General features: G+C 32.2%; 1 protein-coding gene across 3 annotated transcripts in view; it reads right to left on the bottom strand.

The window, feature by feature from the left end:
• The window catches only part of LOC114325900 (phosphatidylinositol 4-phosphate 3-kinase C2 domain-containing subunit alpha), a 285,129-nt gene that overhangs the window by 89,376 nt on the left and 176,019 nt on the right, over positions 1-19,734 (bottom strand). For all 3 annotated transcript variants that reach the window (XM_028274045.2, XM_028274047.2, XM_028274046.2), the window contains exons 15-18: positions 18,399-18,581; positions 12,891-13,100; positions 2,209-2,361; positions 1,534-1,909 (exon numbers count right to left, since the gene is read on the bottom strand). In XM_028274045.2, the coding sequence (XP_028129846.1) occupies positions 1,534-1,909; positions 2,209-2,361; positions 12,891-13,100; positions 18,399-18,581 (922 nt within the window). The remainder of the gene's footprint in view (positions 1-1,533; positions 1,910-2,208; positions 2,362-12,890; positions 13,101-18,398; positions 18,582-19,734) is intronic.

Here is a 19,734-nt window from a genome sequence, read left to right as displayed (position 1 = left end):
ACCTTGTGGATGCGAACAATTTTATTTAGGTGAAACATCAAGACCATTAAACGTTAGAATAAGTGAACATCAGTCTTATATTAAAAATAGAGAATTTAATAGATCTCAAATATGTCAACACGCATGGGATAATGAACATAGAGTTCAGTGGAGAGATTCAAGTATAGTCCTGAAAGAATCAGATAGTAAAAAGAGAAAAATCAAAGAAGCGGCTCTAATTATGCTAAATGAAACCAATTGTGTCGCAAATTCCTCGGTAGAATGCAGTAGGATGTGGTTACCCATACTGAAAGAGGAAGTCAATAGAAAGAAAATACCACGATTAGTAAAGTAAGTCAATAACATATCGAGTTAGTACAAATTTTATATTTTAGTATTACTTATTGTAGATCTATGTATTATTAATATTATTTATAATTTAAACATATTAAAGTCTGAATTTGGTATTAGTTTTTTGAAAGTAAATTAAATGTAAGACCAAATACTTACGATGTCGGGATAGTATCACGAGGTTTTTTTCCTGGTTTTCCCTCGTGATTTACTATGGAATCTCTAACACGAGACTTTTACTGTCATCGTTGCATTTGTTTGTCTTTTTAAAGACAGATCACATGCTATGATTTTTCTGTGACGGATATTCTTGAGTTGGGATTGATTTCATGTAATCGAATGAACTATCTTTTAGTAAAGTCATCCCAGGAACGCAATTCATAAATATTGGCGATATCATTTTAAAGTCTTCTACTTTAAAATGTATAATATACGTCTGAATTGCCAATATAAATGAGTCAGATTAAATAAATTATTAGAAGAATTTTTTTACTTAGCAACAACATTTTTGTTTATTTTAATAGTATTTTGTATTTTGACAACGAAACCCGATTTGGGCTTCGAAACGTTAATAAAATTATTTTTTCAATTTAATTGTGGCTTATTTCCCACTAAATAGTTAATCATAAAAATGCCACAAGGAAATAGCTTCAGAACATTTTCGAATTATAAATTGTAAAATTCCCTCATCTTCTTTAGTCTCAGCATCCGTTATGGCTTGCAAATTTTAGAAGCCTCGGAGGTGTAACCAGAGAAGGTTCCCATTGTTTTCAGTCTGGTGGGATGTAGAATAATATTTTTGGTGTTGTTTTATGTGCTACTAGATTGAAAACTTAGTCTTTTGCTAGCAGTTGCCGCTAGCGCATCCCTGCCATTTCGTTCGTTGCAATCCGTAACTGCAGGCCGGGGTTTGTCCTGGTTGGGTCAGAGAGAGCAGCATATGTGCCTCCTGATGAGAGACTAATAAGTTTCGAAACCGCTAGAGGTGCTTGCTGCACTCTCTGATTGAACTAGAATATAATGCGGTTGTAGTTTCGTGTTGCAACAAAAGTGAAAATGGTTATTCATTTTTGAAAAATATTTTTGTTAATAGCTAACAATGTATAAATAAGCGTGCTATTTTTGAAAATGAATTGTTTCTTTTTGAATTTGTAGTGAAGGGGTGTTAAAAACTATGAAAGATATAAAAAAAGGAAATAATACCTTTTCTCCTGGACGTTGGTATACACGTGAATGCGACCATCTTCAAATCCAATCCTTTACTTAACCACAACTTATCCATCAACCTGATCATTTGTAGCGTGAGCATGTCTTGTTGCAAGTCATCTCCGACTTTGTAAATGGCGGCTCGTAACGAACTGTCTTCCATGAGAAAATTGATTTTTAAAGGTAAAGTCGCAGAAGGGAAATATGAGCACGATTGAATGTCTACGCCTTTTACACGCAATGTCGGCGAAAGTGGTAAACTAGTTGGTGTCTCTTGGAGGTCTTTATGAATTTGGCCCAGTGCGTTGTGTAGGACGGTAACGCGGTGAGAATCCTTGGTTTTTTGTACTTCTTCGGCAATGTCGTTTAATTTCTATAAAAAAATAAACATTTTACATAAAATATATCATTTTTATCAATAAACGTTCATAATTTAGATCAAAATGTCTATAAACTCGAGAGACGCAAAAATACCTACAGCTTTTAGTTGAACTCCTAATTTGATAAGTTTTGGGTAATTTTTTACAGGGGCTATGCAAGTCATTTTTTTTATTCAAATTTGTTTATAAGATCAAAGTATTCATTACGTAATGATGATAATGTAATTAATGATAGAAGTGCCAATCTTAAACTAATTCTACAATAACTTATCAATACAATTTTTTATCTTACCTTTACTAGTGATTGTTGATACAAGAAACAGTCTCCTAATGATCTACCACATATAGCTAGTAAAGCTCTTAATAATAGTTTCAGTCTTCTATGATGCCTAAATTCACTAATTCCTAGAGCTATATCCTTAGTTTTTACTTCTGTCGAACAGTTCTAAAATATAAATAACATAAAGATATTTTCTATTGGAAGATTCAATGGATTAAAAAATGATGTCCCATTTTTATTAACAATATTTAATATTGCATTCGAAATCAATTTAGAACTTAAAAATGAACATGAGAAACACAATAAATAAAATAATAAATTTTGCAAAAGAAATAGTAAAAAAGAATGATATAATAACAATAAGAGCAAATTATTCATTACATACAAATGAAAAGAGTTGAAATTTATGAAATAAACGAAATAAGTTAAAACTACAGTACGAAAGACTGTAACTTAATTTTTAAATGGTTTTGAGCTTTAATTATTCGAAAGTTGCAATAAAACAAAAAGAAAATCGATGACTTCAAGAAAAATTGACCACAAGCAACCTTTCTTGATAGAAAATAACACTACATAAGCAAGGGGTCTATTCAATAAAAAGAAGTATTTTCTTTTGCTTACAAGTATTTAAGTATTTACTTAACACTAATTGAATAAAGTCATTTCTTTAATGCTTTATTCAATTACTATTAAGTAAATACTTAAATACGAGGAAGTAAAAGCAAATACTTCTTTTTATTCAATAGACCCAAGGTTGCGAGGAATAAAAGTAAAGTATGAAAATACAATAAGTACTTTCATAAATATGTAAAACTACACAGCCAATGTCGAGCGAAGCGATCGAAAGATAAGCATTTATTATGTGGCGTAGCGACTAGGTCTTAGTTACTACCATAGATAAAGAATATATATGTTACCGGCCAAACCCGATTTCAGGATAAACTAGTTTGGCCTAGGCCAAACTAGTTAATCCTGATATTAATATAGGCACTGCAGGATAAACTAGTACGGCCTAGTATAAACATTATGGTATACCTACAAAGCCAAAATAAATAGATAAACTGAATAAAATACTCTGTAATTGGACGTAAGATAATAGGGAACTTGCATAAATTTTTAAATATTAAAATGATATTAAAAAACATAAGGTAACATGATCTTAAAACGCTTGCATGCGAAAAAAACAAATATTTTTAACCCGCACGCTAATTACGACACTTTGAAAATGCTATAAAATTCAAATATCTTAGGAGGCTCTTGAACGTCCTTCTATTGGTCCGACGTCACGGGCCACGGGCTAGCAGTCGGAACCAACGCGATTAGGGTAGGTATCACGGGTATATTACATTTTAATCGTCTTTAATGGAAAATTCCTAAGTATTATTTATGTTCATCTTATATATTGTAATAAGTAGTTCCCCAATCAGCTTAGTTTTAAACTGAAATTGATTTGAGTGCTACTTTGTAAAGAGTTTAAAACGCATAATATGACGGACGAGGGTAAGTCTGACAACTTACCTACCGTTGATGTCTTCATGGTGGCAACTTTTATAAAAAGTAGTGAAAGCTATTCTATTGGAGAAATGCGAGGTGTCAAGGCAAATAAGTAAGAGTTATTAATAAGCATATTTAAACCGTTTATAACAATAGTTTGGTACCATTATATTACAGTATTCGGTTGACCCCGTGGGTTTGATCTACCTACCTCTAATCGAAGGATTTCGTATATCCTGGAAAAGATTACGGTGTAATTTGCATTATAATAAAGATTATATTTTATTGTAATGTTTATTAGTACCTACTGGAGCCTTTCATTATTGTGTTCAAAGCCTTCTGAGAAAAGATTATGGTGATTAGCAGACGTACCGATAGAACGTGTACATAGCCAATAAAATCCTTCTTTACAAAGTTAATAATACGCATAAATAAGAAGAATCATTATTGTAATTTTACAAGTTAATATCTTTATCATCTCAGCTTATACTTACACCGCATCCCTCGGTAGACCGCAAGCTATAGTAGAAACCCGACTGTAGACCGCATAACTATAGTAACATCAATACTTCTTAGTTACTCTTACTTTTATTACTAAAAGTTTTGTTTATTTTCAAGTTACTTGTTTATTCTTTGTTCTTCAACACAACAAACGACAAAAGAAATTTCATAAAAAAGAACTTTTTGATACATGTCAACAGAGATAAAAAGTTAATATTTTGCCTGTCACATAAAACATCAATTTTGCCACAGAGTAAAACAAGATATTTCAACTATATTATTTATCTATGGGCAAACTGCATTAAATGCAGTAGCCCACCGAACGGGCAAACGATACGAGTGGCCTATGACGTCAGACCCCAGCTCTCGCTTTTGAAGTTGTTTGAAACGGAAATTTTAGGCGCGGAACTTTGATCAGATGTTGTACGTACACTATTCACTGTTAAGACGTAATATTTTGAATATAACATTTTAAAACATAAATTAACAATTTTATGCAAAAAAATTTTTTAGTGCAAGTTCCCTATCATTTTTAACGTTATTTTTGACGTAAGAAAATTATTATTTATTTTTCTATCAAGTGCTTTGGTAATACTTATAATTGCATAGTATACATTGCCTTCTTGCACTGGCATCTGTTTATGGAGCAGTTTTTGTTGCAGCTGCAATTGACAAGACCTGGTCATGAACCAACTGAATTTCTCGTAGCTTATTAACACATTCGTGGACATAGCTGCATATGCAGACACTAACAAAAGGACATGACTGTCTGCATATGAAGTGATATCCGTGAATGTTTTAAGTAAGAAAAAATAAACCCAGAATGAAATTTTTGAAGGACACTAAGTTTGGTGCCAACTTTATAAAATCCTTCGTCATTTCTTTGAATAATAACCCCAAAGATGTTTCTGAGATCACCTTTGTCTGTTTGCCTGCCTTCTCTTAGAATAACATTGCAATTATTGTCTATTATCTTCCTTCAGTTATCTTCATTTTGAATGTCATTTATGATTTCTTGTTGCAAAGATGAAGTCGAAAGGCCTAAACCAAGGCTATAAAATATCGTTATTGCAGCTACGAGAGATTCAGTTGAATTAAAACAAGTTTTTTTTTTCAAATACACCTGCAACAAAAACTGTTCCATAAACAGATATGCAAAAGTGCAAGAAGACAATGATATTCCACAATTCTAAGTGTCACCAAAGCACTCCATGAAAAAACGTATAATAATTTTTATAACTGAGGTGTAAAATTGTTGTTTTTATAAAAAACACTGAATATTTTTTATAATATGATTGTTGGTATATAAAATTGTCCATTAGTTTATACCGAATCATTATCGTTTTCTTCTTCTTTTATATACGCAGTACTGCCTGTTTTTCTTCAACGGTGCCTTTCATTCTGCCCCTAAGTTGTCATTCCATCTTTTCCTTGGGCGTCCTATACTTCTCCTGCCTAACGGTGACTTGTCCCTGGCTATTCTTACTATCCTTGATTCAGACATCCTGCTTATGTGCTCATTCCACTCTTCTTTTCTGTTCTTTACCCAGGTATTTATATTGTCTACTCCACATATGCGTCTGATTTCCTCACTTCTTACCCTATCCTGTAGTCCTTTTCCAGCAATCCTTCTTAAGATCTTCATTTCGTTGGTTTCCAGATGTCTTCGTGTTTTGCTTGTATCTGGTGTTGTTTCGGCCGTGTAAGTCATAACTGGCCTAATAACTGACTTATATATTCGGGCCTTTGTTTCCAATCTTAGGTGTTTGTTTTTCCAAATTGTGTCGTTTAGGCATCCGGCCGTTCTACTGGCTTTAATTATTTGGTCTTTTACCTCTTCTTCGATATTGTTGTCGGCTGATAGATTAATTCCCAGATATTTGAAAGTCATTACTTGTTGTATAATTTGATTGTCTAACTCCAATTTGCATCTTATTGGTTCTTTGGCAATTACTAAGCTTTTTGTGTTTTGGACTGATATTTTCATATTCATTTCTTTTGCGTTAATGTTGAACTCGTGCAATAATCTTTGTAGGTCGTCTTCGCACTCTGCTACTAACACGGTGTCATCAGCGTAACAGAGTATTTTTATCTCTCTATTGCCCATTTTGTACCCTCTTTTTTTCTTCACTTGTTTTATTATTGCATCCAATATTATGTTAAACAGTAGAGGGCTTAGTGAATCTCCTTGCCGGATTCCTGTGTTTGTTTCTATGGGTTCTGTTATTATTCCATTGACTTTCATCTCTATTTTATTTCTTACATATATGTTTTCTATCAGTTTTATGATATCCAGTGGTAAATTTTTCTCATATAGAAGGTGTATCACATCTTTTAATTGGATTCTATCAAACGCTTTCTCTAGGTCTATGAAACAGAAAAAGGCTGGTTTGTTATATTCTAATGATTTCTCCGCTATTTGCCTTATCACAAAAACTGCATCGTTACATGATCTTCCACTTCTAAATCCTTGTTGTTCATCCAATATATTTATGCACGCCATTATTTTCTCCATAAGTATTTTTGTTGTGAGTTTCAGTATAGTGCTCAGTAAATTTATCCCTCTATAGTTACTGGGGTCTGCCCTATCACCTTTCTTAAATAACGCTATCATTTGAGTGGTTCTCCATTCTTCTGGAATTCTTCCTGTATTTATTATTTTACTTATAAGGATATTCAGTTCTTTGTGAAGTCTATCTCCTCCGTACTTTAAAAGTTCATTAGCTATTCCATCTTTCCCAGGAGCTTTTCGATTTTTCATCTTTTTTAAGGCGTTCTTTATATCTTCCTCTTTAATTTCTGTTTTCTCATCCGATTCTAATCGTGGTGTTTCCAGTTCTTTGTGATTAGCTGTTTGATAAAGGTTTTTTAGGTAAGTTGTCCATGTATTTGTATCAATATGTTTTACTTCTATCAATTCCTTAATCTCTGCTCTTTGACCTCTTATCATTTTCCACATTTCCCTTTCCATCCCATAAAAGTCGTGCTCCATCTCTTTTGAAAATGCTTCCCAATGTTCTGTTTTCTTCCTTCTTACTATTGAGTTTAATTCATTTCGTACTCTTTTATATTCTTCATATGTTTGTCTCGTTCTTTTGGACTTGTATTCTAGGTAGATTTTCTTTTTTCTTGGCATTTTATTTTTATTTCTTCACAGAACCATGGAGTTCTCCTTTTCTTTCGTATATGTTTACTTATCTTACGTTCACCAAGTGCTTCCGTTGCTGCCATTTTGATATTATCTCTGATCTTCCTCCAACTTTCTTCTATGTCTTCATCCGGTGTAATGTAGTTTTCATTCAGTACTTTTTGCAATCTTCTCTGGTATAGATCTCGTGTTGACAAGTCTCGTAGCTGTTCTACCTTTATTCTTGTCTCACATTCAACAGGGTCTTCTTTCCTCTTTCTTTGTAGCTCTATTCTGATTTTTCCAAGTACTAGGTTGTGATCGCTTCCAATATTAGCTGCACTTAAACATCGTATGTCTAGTACTTGAGAGTGGTGGATGTTTCTGTTTGTCAATATATAATCAATAACGGATCTGTGTCCTCTTGTATTTTGGAATGTATATTTTTGTTGATCTTTGTGTCTGAAGAACGTATTGTTTATTCGAAATTCGTTCTGAGAGCAAAAGTTAATAAGTAGTTCCCCATTTTCATTTTTGTTGTCTTCATTGAATCGTTGCTTTATTCCTGGTATAATTATGTTACCGACTCTTGCGTTCATGTCTCCTAAAATGTATATTATCTCATTGGCTGGTATTTCGTCGACTGTTTGTTGAAGCTCGTTATAAAAGTGGACTCTGTCGACTTCAGGTTTGCAGTTTTCTGGGCTATAAACTCCTATGATATTTATTTTTTGCTTCTCTAATTTGATCTTAGTAACTACGATTCTTTCTGATATATATTGACATTCATATATGTTATCTGCCCATTTTTTGTGTATCATTAAGGCCACGCCTTCTTTGGCTCTCATATTTTTTGGTACACCACTATAGATCAAGAAGTATTCCCCAAGCCACATCTGTCCTTTTCCTGTCTTTTTTGTTTCCTGGATCGCGCTTATCTCTATCTTATTTTCTCTCAGTTCCTTTTCTAACTCCTGGTCTCTGTTGTTCAATGATTTTATATTCCATGTTGCAATTCTGAGTATATTTTTCCTATTCTTTGTCCTGATTCTCGCCGTTTTCGTCATCTGTGTATCCGTCCTGTTCCGAGGCATCCCGTTGGTTCTTTGAGCATTGCTTCATTTTACGATAGGTAGGTTGCTAACCTCGCCTATTAACCCTCCACTTTTATCCGGGCTTGGGACCGGCTGTGATGACTACCAAGCTACTCGATGTACCTGATAGTTATCCCACGCAGTTGTTATCGTTTTAATACAAATAATTATCTTACATCCAATTACAGAGTATTTTATTCAGTTTATCTATTTATTTTGGTTTTGTAGGTTTACTATAATCTTTATTCCAGGCCCTACTGGTTTATCCTACAGTGTCCGTATTAGTGTCCGTATTAAACTAGTTTGTCCTGAAATCGGGTTTGGCCGGTAACATATACAGGGTGAGTCATGAGGAACTGTACATACTCCTACCTCGTATAGAGGCCCCTATGGGGAATAACAAATGACCATTAAAAAGTGTCTGCTCCCATTGTTTAATAATATACAAGGCGAGTTTCGCATTTTGACAGAAACTTGTATTCGTCATAATTTTTGAACGGTCAGATCGATGTGTCTCTTATTTTGGTCAATCGTTACACTATTACCACCTAATCAACTGATTTAGTCAAACTAGGAAAAAATCAGGTCCGGCTTTAAAAAATTAGTTTGTTTTGGTCTTAGAAAAAATTTCACCCTGTATACGCTTTTTGAAAACTCTAATACGAATTTTACAAATTAGACAAATAGGCAATTAAAATGGCATATTTATTTTTTCCCACACGATTACTTAATTTTTTACAAAAAAATCAAATTTGACTATGAATTAAAAGTTTGGTAAAGCGAACCATAGATTTAAAAAAATTAACTTTTATTACAAAAATTAATTTTTTTTAAACAAATATTTAATTTATGTTACCACTCAATCAACTGATTTATTCAAACTAGAAAATTATCAGGTCCGCCATTAAAAAATTAGTTCGTTTGGGCATTAGAAAAAATTTCACCCTGTATACGCTTTTTGAAAACTGTAATATGAATTTTACAAATTAGACAAATAGGCAATTAAAATGGCATATTTATTTTTTCCCCACACGATTACTAAATTTTTTATTAAAAAATCAAATTTGTCAAAATCGCAATTTTACCATAAAAATAAAAAAAATTAAACAACGTTTTTCTTAAAATTAAAAGTTTCACCATTTTTTTTTTCTATAACACGTCTAGATCTAAAACTCCCCATACACTTCTCTTTGGACTCTATAGTTTAACATAGACGTGATCAAATAGATAAATTTTAATTTTTTTCACTTAATTTTTGCGATTTAACTTTGCAATTCACGAATCTGCACCTTTTATTTTTAAAAATTCATAACTTTTACGAGAAGAAGACTGAAAGTCTACAACAATTTTCATAGTCTTCACAATGGTAAGAGATATGTGCTGTAAAAATTTCAGAAAAAAAAAATATTAAAATGGAACAGAGTTGTAGCGAGTTACCGTGATTTCATTTTTTTTTCATTTTTAGGTTAAAATTCCGATTTTGACAAATTTGATTTTTTAATAAAAAATTAAGTAATCGTGTGGGGAAAAAAATAAATATGCCATTTTAATTGCCTATTTGTCTAATTTGTAAAATTCATATTAGAGTTTTCAAAAAGCGTATACAGGGTGAAATTTTTTCTAAGACCCAAACGAACTAATTTTTTAAAGCCGGACCTGATTTTTTTCTAGTTTAAATAAATCAGTTGATTAGGTGGTAACATAAATTAAATATTTGTTTAAAAAAAATTAATTTCTGTAATAAAAGTTATTTTTTTTTTAAATCTATGGTTCACTTTACCAAACTTTTAATTCATAGTCAAATTTGATTTTTTTATAAAAAATTAAGTAATCGTGTGGGGAAAAAAATAAATATGCCATTTTAATTATCTATTTGTCTAATTTGTAAAATTCATATTAGAGTTTTTAAAGAGCGTATACAGGGTGAAATTTTTTCCAAGACCCAAATGAACTAATTTTTTAAAGCCGGACCTGATTTTTTTCTAGTTTGACTAAATCAGTTGATTGGGTGGTAATAGTGTAACGATTTACCAAAATAAGAGACACATCGATCTGACCGTTCAAAAATTATGACGAATACAAATTTCTGTCAAAATGCTAAATTCGCCCTGTATATTATTAAACAATGGGAGCAGACACTTTTTAATGGTCATTTGTTATTACCCATAGGAGCCTCTATACGAGGCAGGAGTATGTACAGTTCCTCATGACTCACCCTGTATACTACTCAGCGTTGGTTACTACTAAGCGTTAGTTACTGATATCGGCTATTCAGACGGATTCGCGCCACTGTTTCAAGGCTACTACTTTCAATGCCGCTAAAATCGGCCCTTTTAAAATCTGAAAGACGAAAAGCAAACATTATTGGTGTTTTGTGCACACAACATTAAGACATATAGTTCTAAAAAAGCAAAACAATAAATTTAATACAAAAAAAAACTAATAAGCTAAAGTTAAGTATTATTTAAAGAAGTTAAGAAAAATGGAAAATTTATGAAAGTAAGTTAGGTGATTTAATTTTAAATGAATTTAATGAATTTAATTTTAAAACTACAAAGAAAAAATATATACGAGCACTGAATCTACATATATTCATATGGAGATATATCTCCGAGATAAAAAAAGAAAATAAAACGATTTGAATGACAACAATAAAAAAGATACGAAAGTAAACTGGTCAATATACAGACTAAGAAAACCACCAACTGACATAAAAGAACACTGAAGATACAAGAGGAAACCGAGAAGGGAAAATAAAAATAATATAATATGAAATGAAAAGCAGTCAATAGATACATAATATAAAGAGATTAAAGTTTGATAATGAATATTGGTATAATTTAAATATAATTAAGTATAACACTTAGGAGTATAGTACTTACTTATAGTATAGTAAGTATAATACTTACAAACGCTTCAAAAAATAAAGAAAGGAAAAGCGGTAGGACCAGATGATATTCCTGGGGAAGTATGGAGAGCATTGGGAGAGACAGGAACAAGGTGGCTAGCAGGTCTATTTAATAGAATTATGGAAGTTGGACACATGCCAGACGAATGGAGAAGCAGTATACTGGTACCTGTTTACAAAAATAAAGGGAGATATACAACAATGTACAAACTACAGGGCTATAAAACTGCTTAGCCACACCATGAAAATATGGGAAAGAGTAATTGATAGACGGATGCGTGAAGAGACCGAAATATCCGAGAATCAATTTGGCTTTATGCAGGGCAGATCAACAACATATGCAATTTTCATTATAAGGCAGTTGATGGAAAAATACAGTAGTAAAGAAACAAACGCTCATATGGTATTCATTGATCTTGAGAAAGCAGATTATAGAAGTATTCGAGAGATTCTGTGGTGGGCACTCAATAAGAAAGGAGTCCCTGGTGAATATGTAAAGATTGTGAGGGATATGTATGAGGGAGTAACGACTAGTGTTAGAACAGGTGTGGGAGAGACTGATAAATTTCATGTGAAAGTAGGATTGCACCAAGGCTCTGTGCTTAGTCAGTATTTATTCTCATTAGTTTTGAACCAGATAACAACGAAACTACAGGGTAACATTTCATGGTGCTTAATGTATGCTGATGATGTCGTGTTAGTAGGAAATAGTGAAAGAGACTTAGAACAAAAACTAGAACAGTGGAGGCAAGCCCTGGAGGAAAAAGGTTTAAAACTTAGTAGGACAAAAACAGAGTATTTGGAATGTTCATTTAAAGATGGAGTTACTACAAATAAAATGGTATCTTTGGATGGTGAACTGATTGTAAAAAAGCAATAGTTTTAAGTACCTGGGATCGGTATTACAGAGTAATGAAGAAATAGATGGAGATGCATGCAGTAGAATTAGGGCTGGATAGACGAAGTGGAAAGAAGCGAGTGGTGTGTTGTGTGACAGAAAAATTCCAATGAAGCTGAAGGGAAAATTCTATAAAACAGCCATAAGACCGGCTATGATGTACGGAACTGAATGTTGGGCAGTGAAAAAGAAAGAGGAACGACGAATGCATTTGGCGGAAATGAGAATGCTTAGATGGATGAGTGGTGTGACAAAGAAGGATAAAATTAGAAATGAGTATATTAGGGGAAGTCTAGGTGTGGCACCAATTGATGCCAAAATGAGAGAGCATAGGTTAAGATGGGTTGGTCATGTTCAACGTCGAGACGTTAATCACCCAATACGAAGAATAGCTGAAGTGCAGATTCCTGGAAGGAGTAGGAGAGGAAGACCAAAGAAGACCTGGCGGGAGACGATAAGGCAGGACATGTTGGTAAAGGGGATTGACATTGGTATGACCCAAGATAGAATTGTGTGGAGAAATGCAATTAGGGAAGCCGACCCCGCATAGGGATAAGGCAAAGAGAATGATGATGAATAAGTATAATACTTAGGAAAAGAAGTCAAAAGTGCCTTTAAAAAGTAATCAAATAATCAATCGGTTTTTTGTTTTTGTATTGAAATACCACTAACCTGTGGCGAATCCCCTGGCAAACTGTGACACAGCAACCAAAATAAATAATGAGCAAATCGTGGAGACCTCAAAGCTCTATCCAACAGAAATTGCGCCAAGGGCGAATTTTCATAAGTCTCATGTCTTAAAGCTACTACTAGTTGTGGTAAGTAATCTACTAGTTCATCGTTGGTAAGGCCTCTAATCCATCGAATGGCCATTCTTCTAACCTGTAACAGTTACGTTTTATTTATTTGTATTTAACGGATAACACAGGTCAACATGAATGTTGAGTCGGAGTTCTATACCTCTGATGTTGATTACTTATGGCTAAATAAAAAAAGAAAAAATATTTTTATCTAATAAAGCTGGCTTTTACATTTACCAGAACAAAATTTCAAATTCTACGAAAAAGCTTCATTTTTTAATTTAAATTATATTTAAAAGTAACTCATTTATTTTAAATATTTATAATAAATTTTGAATTACATATTTTTATGACCTTTAATAATTATACAAGACAAAAATACAAAAAAGAATACAAAAAAACGTTAAAAATGAATAGTTTTGGTATTTCTTTTGTGTAAGCAAGAACTTTCTCGTATGAGCCCTCAAACGTAGTCACTCATTATGTTATCATCAGCGTTCTGGAGTTCTGAAGTTCATTACATCTTGGTAGAAGCGTTCCCCTTGCTCTTCTGAATATGCACCCAAGTTGTCTTTAATTTACGCAAGTCAGCATGTAGCATGTGTACTTTAAGAGACATCCTCTACTATTGTCCTTTTCATGCGCATTTTTCAGTGTGTAACAAATGATAGGAAAAAGGGTAAGTCCGTGATAATACACATTTATGACATTGATTCTAACATGGCATTTTAGTTAAATTTGACAGTTGTCACATTTTATTTTCAATTTGGAATAAAAACAAATCAAATGTGTTTCTTGCATTTATAAAATGGTATTTTCTTTGATTTGTATAGTCTTATAAATTATACAGATTATATTTGTAATATTATTATCTAATTAAAAAAAGTATTTTTTTATTATGGCGCCATCTATCAAAAACTAGAATAACTAGAATAAATGTTATAAATGTCACCGACGAAATGTAATCACCGACGTGCCTTTTTTTGTGTCACATACAATTTAATGCGTTAGAAAGAAATCGAAAAACTGTGACGCACTGAAAGATGATCATGAGAAAAAGAATACTAGATATTTATGATAGCGGTGGTGGCTGCTCTTGTGCCTTCAGCTTTAGACTAGAAGTAACTGGAAAATTTTCACTGTAGGGTACTAGAACAGATGTTGATGGTAGATCTGGGTACTCAATTTTTTGGCATTTTTGCAGCGCGACGTTTACATTGATTAACTATACAAAAAATAATCGTTGATGTGATCAGCTGGCTCACTCCATATTCTTGGTACTGCAAAGTTCGTACTTTTTTATTCCTTTGAAATGCTTACGCGCACGCTACAGTCTCAGTCTGACACTTTCCGCTTCAAACCCACAGTCTCCCTCGTCCCTCTCTTGAATCATGAATGCAACGGATCCTCAAATTTAGTTTTATGAAAAAAAGTTATTCTTTATAAAAAGTTGTGCATGGTCTAAAACAGGGGTTCCCAACCTTCTAGCAACTGCGTACCACTTGAAATATTTTGAAGATTTTGGCGTACCACCGAACATTGGGGGGCATGGAATGGAAGGAATCCTACCACCGATGTAATTTTTTTAGAAACATGTTTACTTGTTTACTATCAAAAACATGTTCATGGCTTGTTTTATTTTAATTAAATAAATAATATAAATTTAAATTTAATTGTTCATTGACTTTTTCAAGCTTTTTATCAAGACAACAATAAATATAATTATTTGTCAATCATGCTTTTTAATTTTTATTTAAAATATATAGTTCTTCTTCTTCTTTCTCATAATCCTTAGTGCCCTTCAGGGCGTCGGATGAAAAATATATACAGATATACGTTTATTACTCATAACTACAAAATCATCATGCAATGTTATAGAATTGGTACAAACTAAAAAAGATACAAATCAACAGAAATCAAAATTAGTCATTTTGTATCGAGATTAATGCGAAGATTTTTGCAGTTTGCCTGTGATTAAAGTGTCAATTGCATGAGTAATTGAACTCAATGTTATTCTTAAGTCCTCTTCAACACTTGTTAGTCTGTTTCTATATTTATTTTTTATATACAATAGTTCACCCGTCTCACACAAGTAACTAGTGACAAATGGCATCAAAAACAGCATATCTTGCAGGAAGAGCATTGGATACTCGGATTTACACCCGATCCAGAAGTCAATTAAGGATTTCTCTTTAAAACTGTCTTTCATAGAACTGTCTTCTGTTAGATCGATGAATGTTTCCTGTAATTCCAACTCATTTGGTGAGGTTCATGCAAAAGGTTTTTTATTCAACTTTGGGATAATCCTCAGAGAAGTATTATTTATTAAAACTTTCTTGGAGAGATTCCAAGTGAAGAATTATATCAGCAACCACATCTAGTATTAGAGATATTTCGTTTTCTTCAAAAAATGATGACAGCGTAGGAAATGCAGAGACAATCTTCCCCTGTATTTGAGAACAAAATAGAACCAACTTTTTCTTGAAGTAGTTTATTTTCCCATTGACTGTGATGGGTGCTGTGTTTTCTCTCTGAAGAACCATTTTCAGCGTGTTGAGTCTGTCAAAAATGTCAGCTAGATACTCCAATCTTGACAACGATTCTTTATCATAGAACAAGTCTTTAATCCTTTAATGTCATGATTTTTTTCACTTTAAAGCATTAAAACTGCTGACCTCAGTTCAAAGAGACAGGTGAAAATTTTCCATCGAGATAACCATCTCACTTGTGTATGCAACAGAATAGTTTTGAACCTGCCACTCATATCTTCACACATCAAGGAGAATAATCTTAATGTCGCTTGTTTCACCCACGTGACGCGTACCACCTGAAACCTTCCCGCGTACCACCAGTGGTACGCATACCACCGGTTGGGAACCTCTGGTCTAAAACTTAAAATACAACCATCAGTTACCAATTTTTTTAAGCCGTATACGAGGTATGTCAAAAAATATGAATTTTACTCAAGAGTAAAGTAGCTTTATTTCTCACAATATTGAAAATTGTTGTAACGAAAAGTTGTTTGGAATTAAGAACTATATTTTAATATGCAATTTCATCCTTCTAATTGAAAAAAAAAATTGAATTTTTTTATGGATCACCAACATTATTTTCAGTTATTTCAATTATGATAACTCTTTTATTATTAATTTTACGAAAAAATGTATACTTTGTAAAAAGTTCTGCATGGTCAAAAGCCTTAAATACAACCATCTAATATCAAATTTGATCAATTGTATACGAGGTGTGTCAAAAAAGATGAATTTCGATCAAGAATAAAGTACCTTTATAGTTCAGAATATTTCAATAAGAAGGATGTAATTACATAATGAAACACGATTTTTAGTTCTATACAACTTTACATAATCACAATTTTCAATATGGTGAAAAATACCGGTATTTTATTTAAGTACTCTTAAGCGAATTCATATTTTTTTATATACCTCGTATAAAATTGACAAAATTTGATATAAGATGGTTGTATTTTAGGTTTTAGACAATGCAGAACATTTTATACAAAATAACTATTTTTCGTAAAATTAATAATAAAAGAGTTATCGTAATTGAAATAACTGAAAATAATGTTGGTTATCCATAATTAAAAAAAAAAATCAATTTTTTTTTCAATAGGGAACTTGCACATTTTTTTATTACATAATAATGTTCAGTTTTGTATAAAAATGAGATTTCCAAAATTTCACGCTTCAAAAACCCATAATAACTTAGAAGTACAAATTTAAAGTCTTCGGTATCTTAAAATAGGTCAAACGGCCCGTGACGTCACTCAGTTTAACTATATGGTTCCGTTTATGGTTATAATTAGGTATATTCTTCTTCTTTTTCTTCTTTAGTTTCTTGGCCTCCACCTATTTTGGTATACATCGTCGCGAAATAAAGGAAAAATATTTATATTCTATTAACATTTATCGTATGTCATTGTAATAATATATACCAGTTTGTTGACATTGGAGTTTGATATAGTTATTGAAGGAAAGGAAAGAAGGTTTACTACGGAAAATAAAACCATTTTGTAAAAGTACAGTTTTCTATGAATAGTTCAAACGATCAAAACACTTGTAACGTCAAATAAATGTATTTTCTACTGACGTTTATAACATCTAATTTAAAATTCTGTTTACTTTGTTGGAAAAATGTAAATGTACAAACGAATGATGTCACGACGCGTTTTAGGCCACCGGTTTTAATTTGAATTTTTAATCGCCTTTGGGGGCCAAACGAAAGACCTACAAACATTTTTTATCTTTGATACATGTTTTAAATTATGTTCTGTTGTGATTTATAACATTTTTTTCGAATTTAAAAATTTATGCTAGTTCCCTATTAGAAGGATGAAATTGCATATTAAAATATAGTTCTTAATTCCAAACAACTTTCCATTATAACAATTTTCAATATTGTGAAAAATAAAGCTACTTTACTCTTTAGTAAAATTCATATTTTTTGACATACCTCGTATACGGCTTAAAAAATTGATAACTGATGGTTGTATTTTAAGTTTTAGACCGTGCACAACTTTTTATAAAGAATAACTTTTTTTCATAAAACTAAGAATAAAAAAGTTTCCCATATGATGCCGACTTAATCGGACAAGCTGTATAAAGGTACAGCTGGTTCCTAAAAAAACTGATACGACTCTTAAAGCGTATTTTGTAGAAAATTGAGAAGTGTATTTTGAAGGATAAATACTTATTATTTACATACTGTCATTGTCACTGCCAAATCTTAAAATTTGTCAGATAACTTATTCTGTTCAACCTCAAAAAATGGCTCCACATGCTAGCAAAGAACTAAAAGCAAGAATTGTAACGAAATTAGAACATGGTTGGTCACTATCTGCCGTAAAGAACCATTTTAACGTAAAAAGAACAACATTCTTTAATATTAATAAAAGATGGAGAGAACAAGAAACTCTCGAAAGAAAGCAAGGTTCTGGAAGACCAAAAATATCTACAGATCATGAAGATAGTACGCTTTTGGAGAGATTAGAAGAGAATCCTTTTGAAGATGCGAAAACTGAAAGAATTCAAAATAATATCAAAATTTAGACCTTAATAATAATTATTACAATTTATGAATTAACATAATTATGTAATCAGTTGTTTGTTATTTGTTTGTTTATTTTACTATTTGTCTGTTATAATAAATATAATATAATGTCAAATCAAATACACTGCTCAAAATTATCAAATCTTACTAATAGTCGTATCAGTTTTTTTAGGAACCAGCAGTACAAAAGCAAACTTATTATTTCTGGAGCTTCTACTTAATTTTTGATGTATACAAACAAAAAATATTTACTAAATAACAGACTCAAAAATTGTTTTTGACCTGTGTAATATTTCATTAAACATTGTTTTACCTCTAAATCGGGGTATACTGGCAGAAGTAGTTCTAAAGCTTGTATGGGTTTAAGTCGGGTCCAGGCATGTAGCATACCGTGTAAATCTGGAAGCTGAACATACTCCCAGCTGTGAGCGGCAAGCAACAGTTTTGGAAGGGCCGTTGGAAGGTGATATAAATAATGGCGCTTCTCCCACAAAATCTAAAAAATAAGATCAATTTATGCATCGAAACGACTCATTCAAAATTTCGTTAAATATAAATTAAATAACGTGCTATAAGAAGTATTCACTTCTGTCGGCACTCCCCACGTGTCACGCTCCTCTTTTATAATTGACTGTTTAAGCTTTGCTTAAGGCAAATGATTGTTTGGAATTGCTTAGACAAAACACATATAGCAACTGGACCAGACAACATTCCAACTAAACTCTTAAAAGTGATACAAGAAGACTACATCAGTGCTCTAGTAATAGTTTTTAATGACGTGTATACTGTATACTATTCGCGAAATACCTGATGAATGACCTAAGTATGTTTTTATAGCAATCCCGAAGAAGCAGCGGGCAAAAAGATGCGACTAATTAATGCGACAGGTTAATACTTAGTCTGTTGAGTCACACATGAGCGTAAACACGACAGGGCCCTGATTCTAATTCAAATTTCGACTCAAAACAAGTGCTAGCCTTGTGAATTTTAGTTGAACTAACGAAATGATGTCACAAAATAGCGACTTATCGAAATTAATTGCGACTCCAAAAAAGTGGTTGATATTATAATTTCGAGTCGAAATTATTGTGACACGGACATGAATGAATGGCTGAAAGCCGAAAACGAGGTTAGGTTTAGTTTAGGAGATGTGTTTTGTTTATTTCTTGCAAGAAAAACTAAAGCAAAAGGTATTAATATGGCTGGGTTTTATGGAAATTTGCTGGTTTTGGAGGAATTAGATAGAATAGTATTAAATTAGAAATATAATAATTGAGAATGTCCACAACGTGAATTATCAACTCGATGAAAGATGTAAGGTAATAATCTGGGAAAATTAGTATAAAACAAATAAAATTATGTACCAGCTATTTTATTGCTGGACATGCTGGAATCAAATCTTAAGATTTCATATATTAGTAATATAGCTATGCAGAGTCCGCAGAAATTGTGCTATTTGGTTTATAAACAAATTAGCGTTCCGAAATCTTTGTTTCAATTGTTGCTCTGTAACTCCGAAGATTTTAACGTTTAACCAAAAACACACATAAAAATTCACTGTAATTTAATTTTGCACATTGACCTTTTTTTCGATTACCTTCGGCGGAAACTTTCCTCGGAAAATTCGGGTTTTCCAAACAAAATCTTTA

Source organism: Diabrotica virgifera, chromosome 6 (assembly GCF_917563875.1).
Source record: "Diabrotica virgifera virgifera chromosome 6, PGI_DIABVI_V3a".
Taxonomy (NCBI): domain Eukaryota; kingdom Metazoa; phylum Arthropoda; class Insecta; order Coleoptera; family Chrysomelidae; genus Diabrotica; species Diabrotica virgifera.
This window is presented reverse-complemented; position numbering and strand designations above follow the sequence as displayed.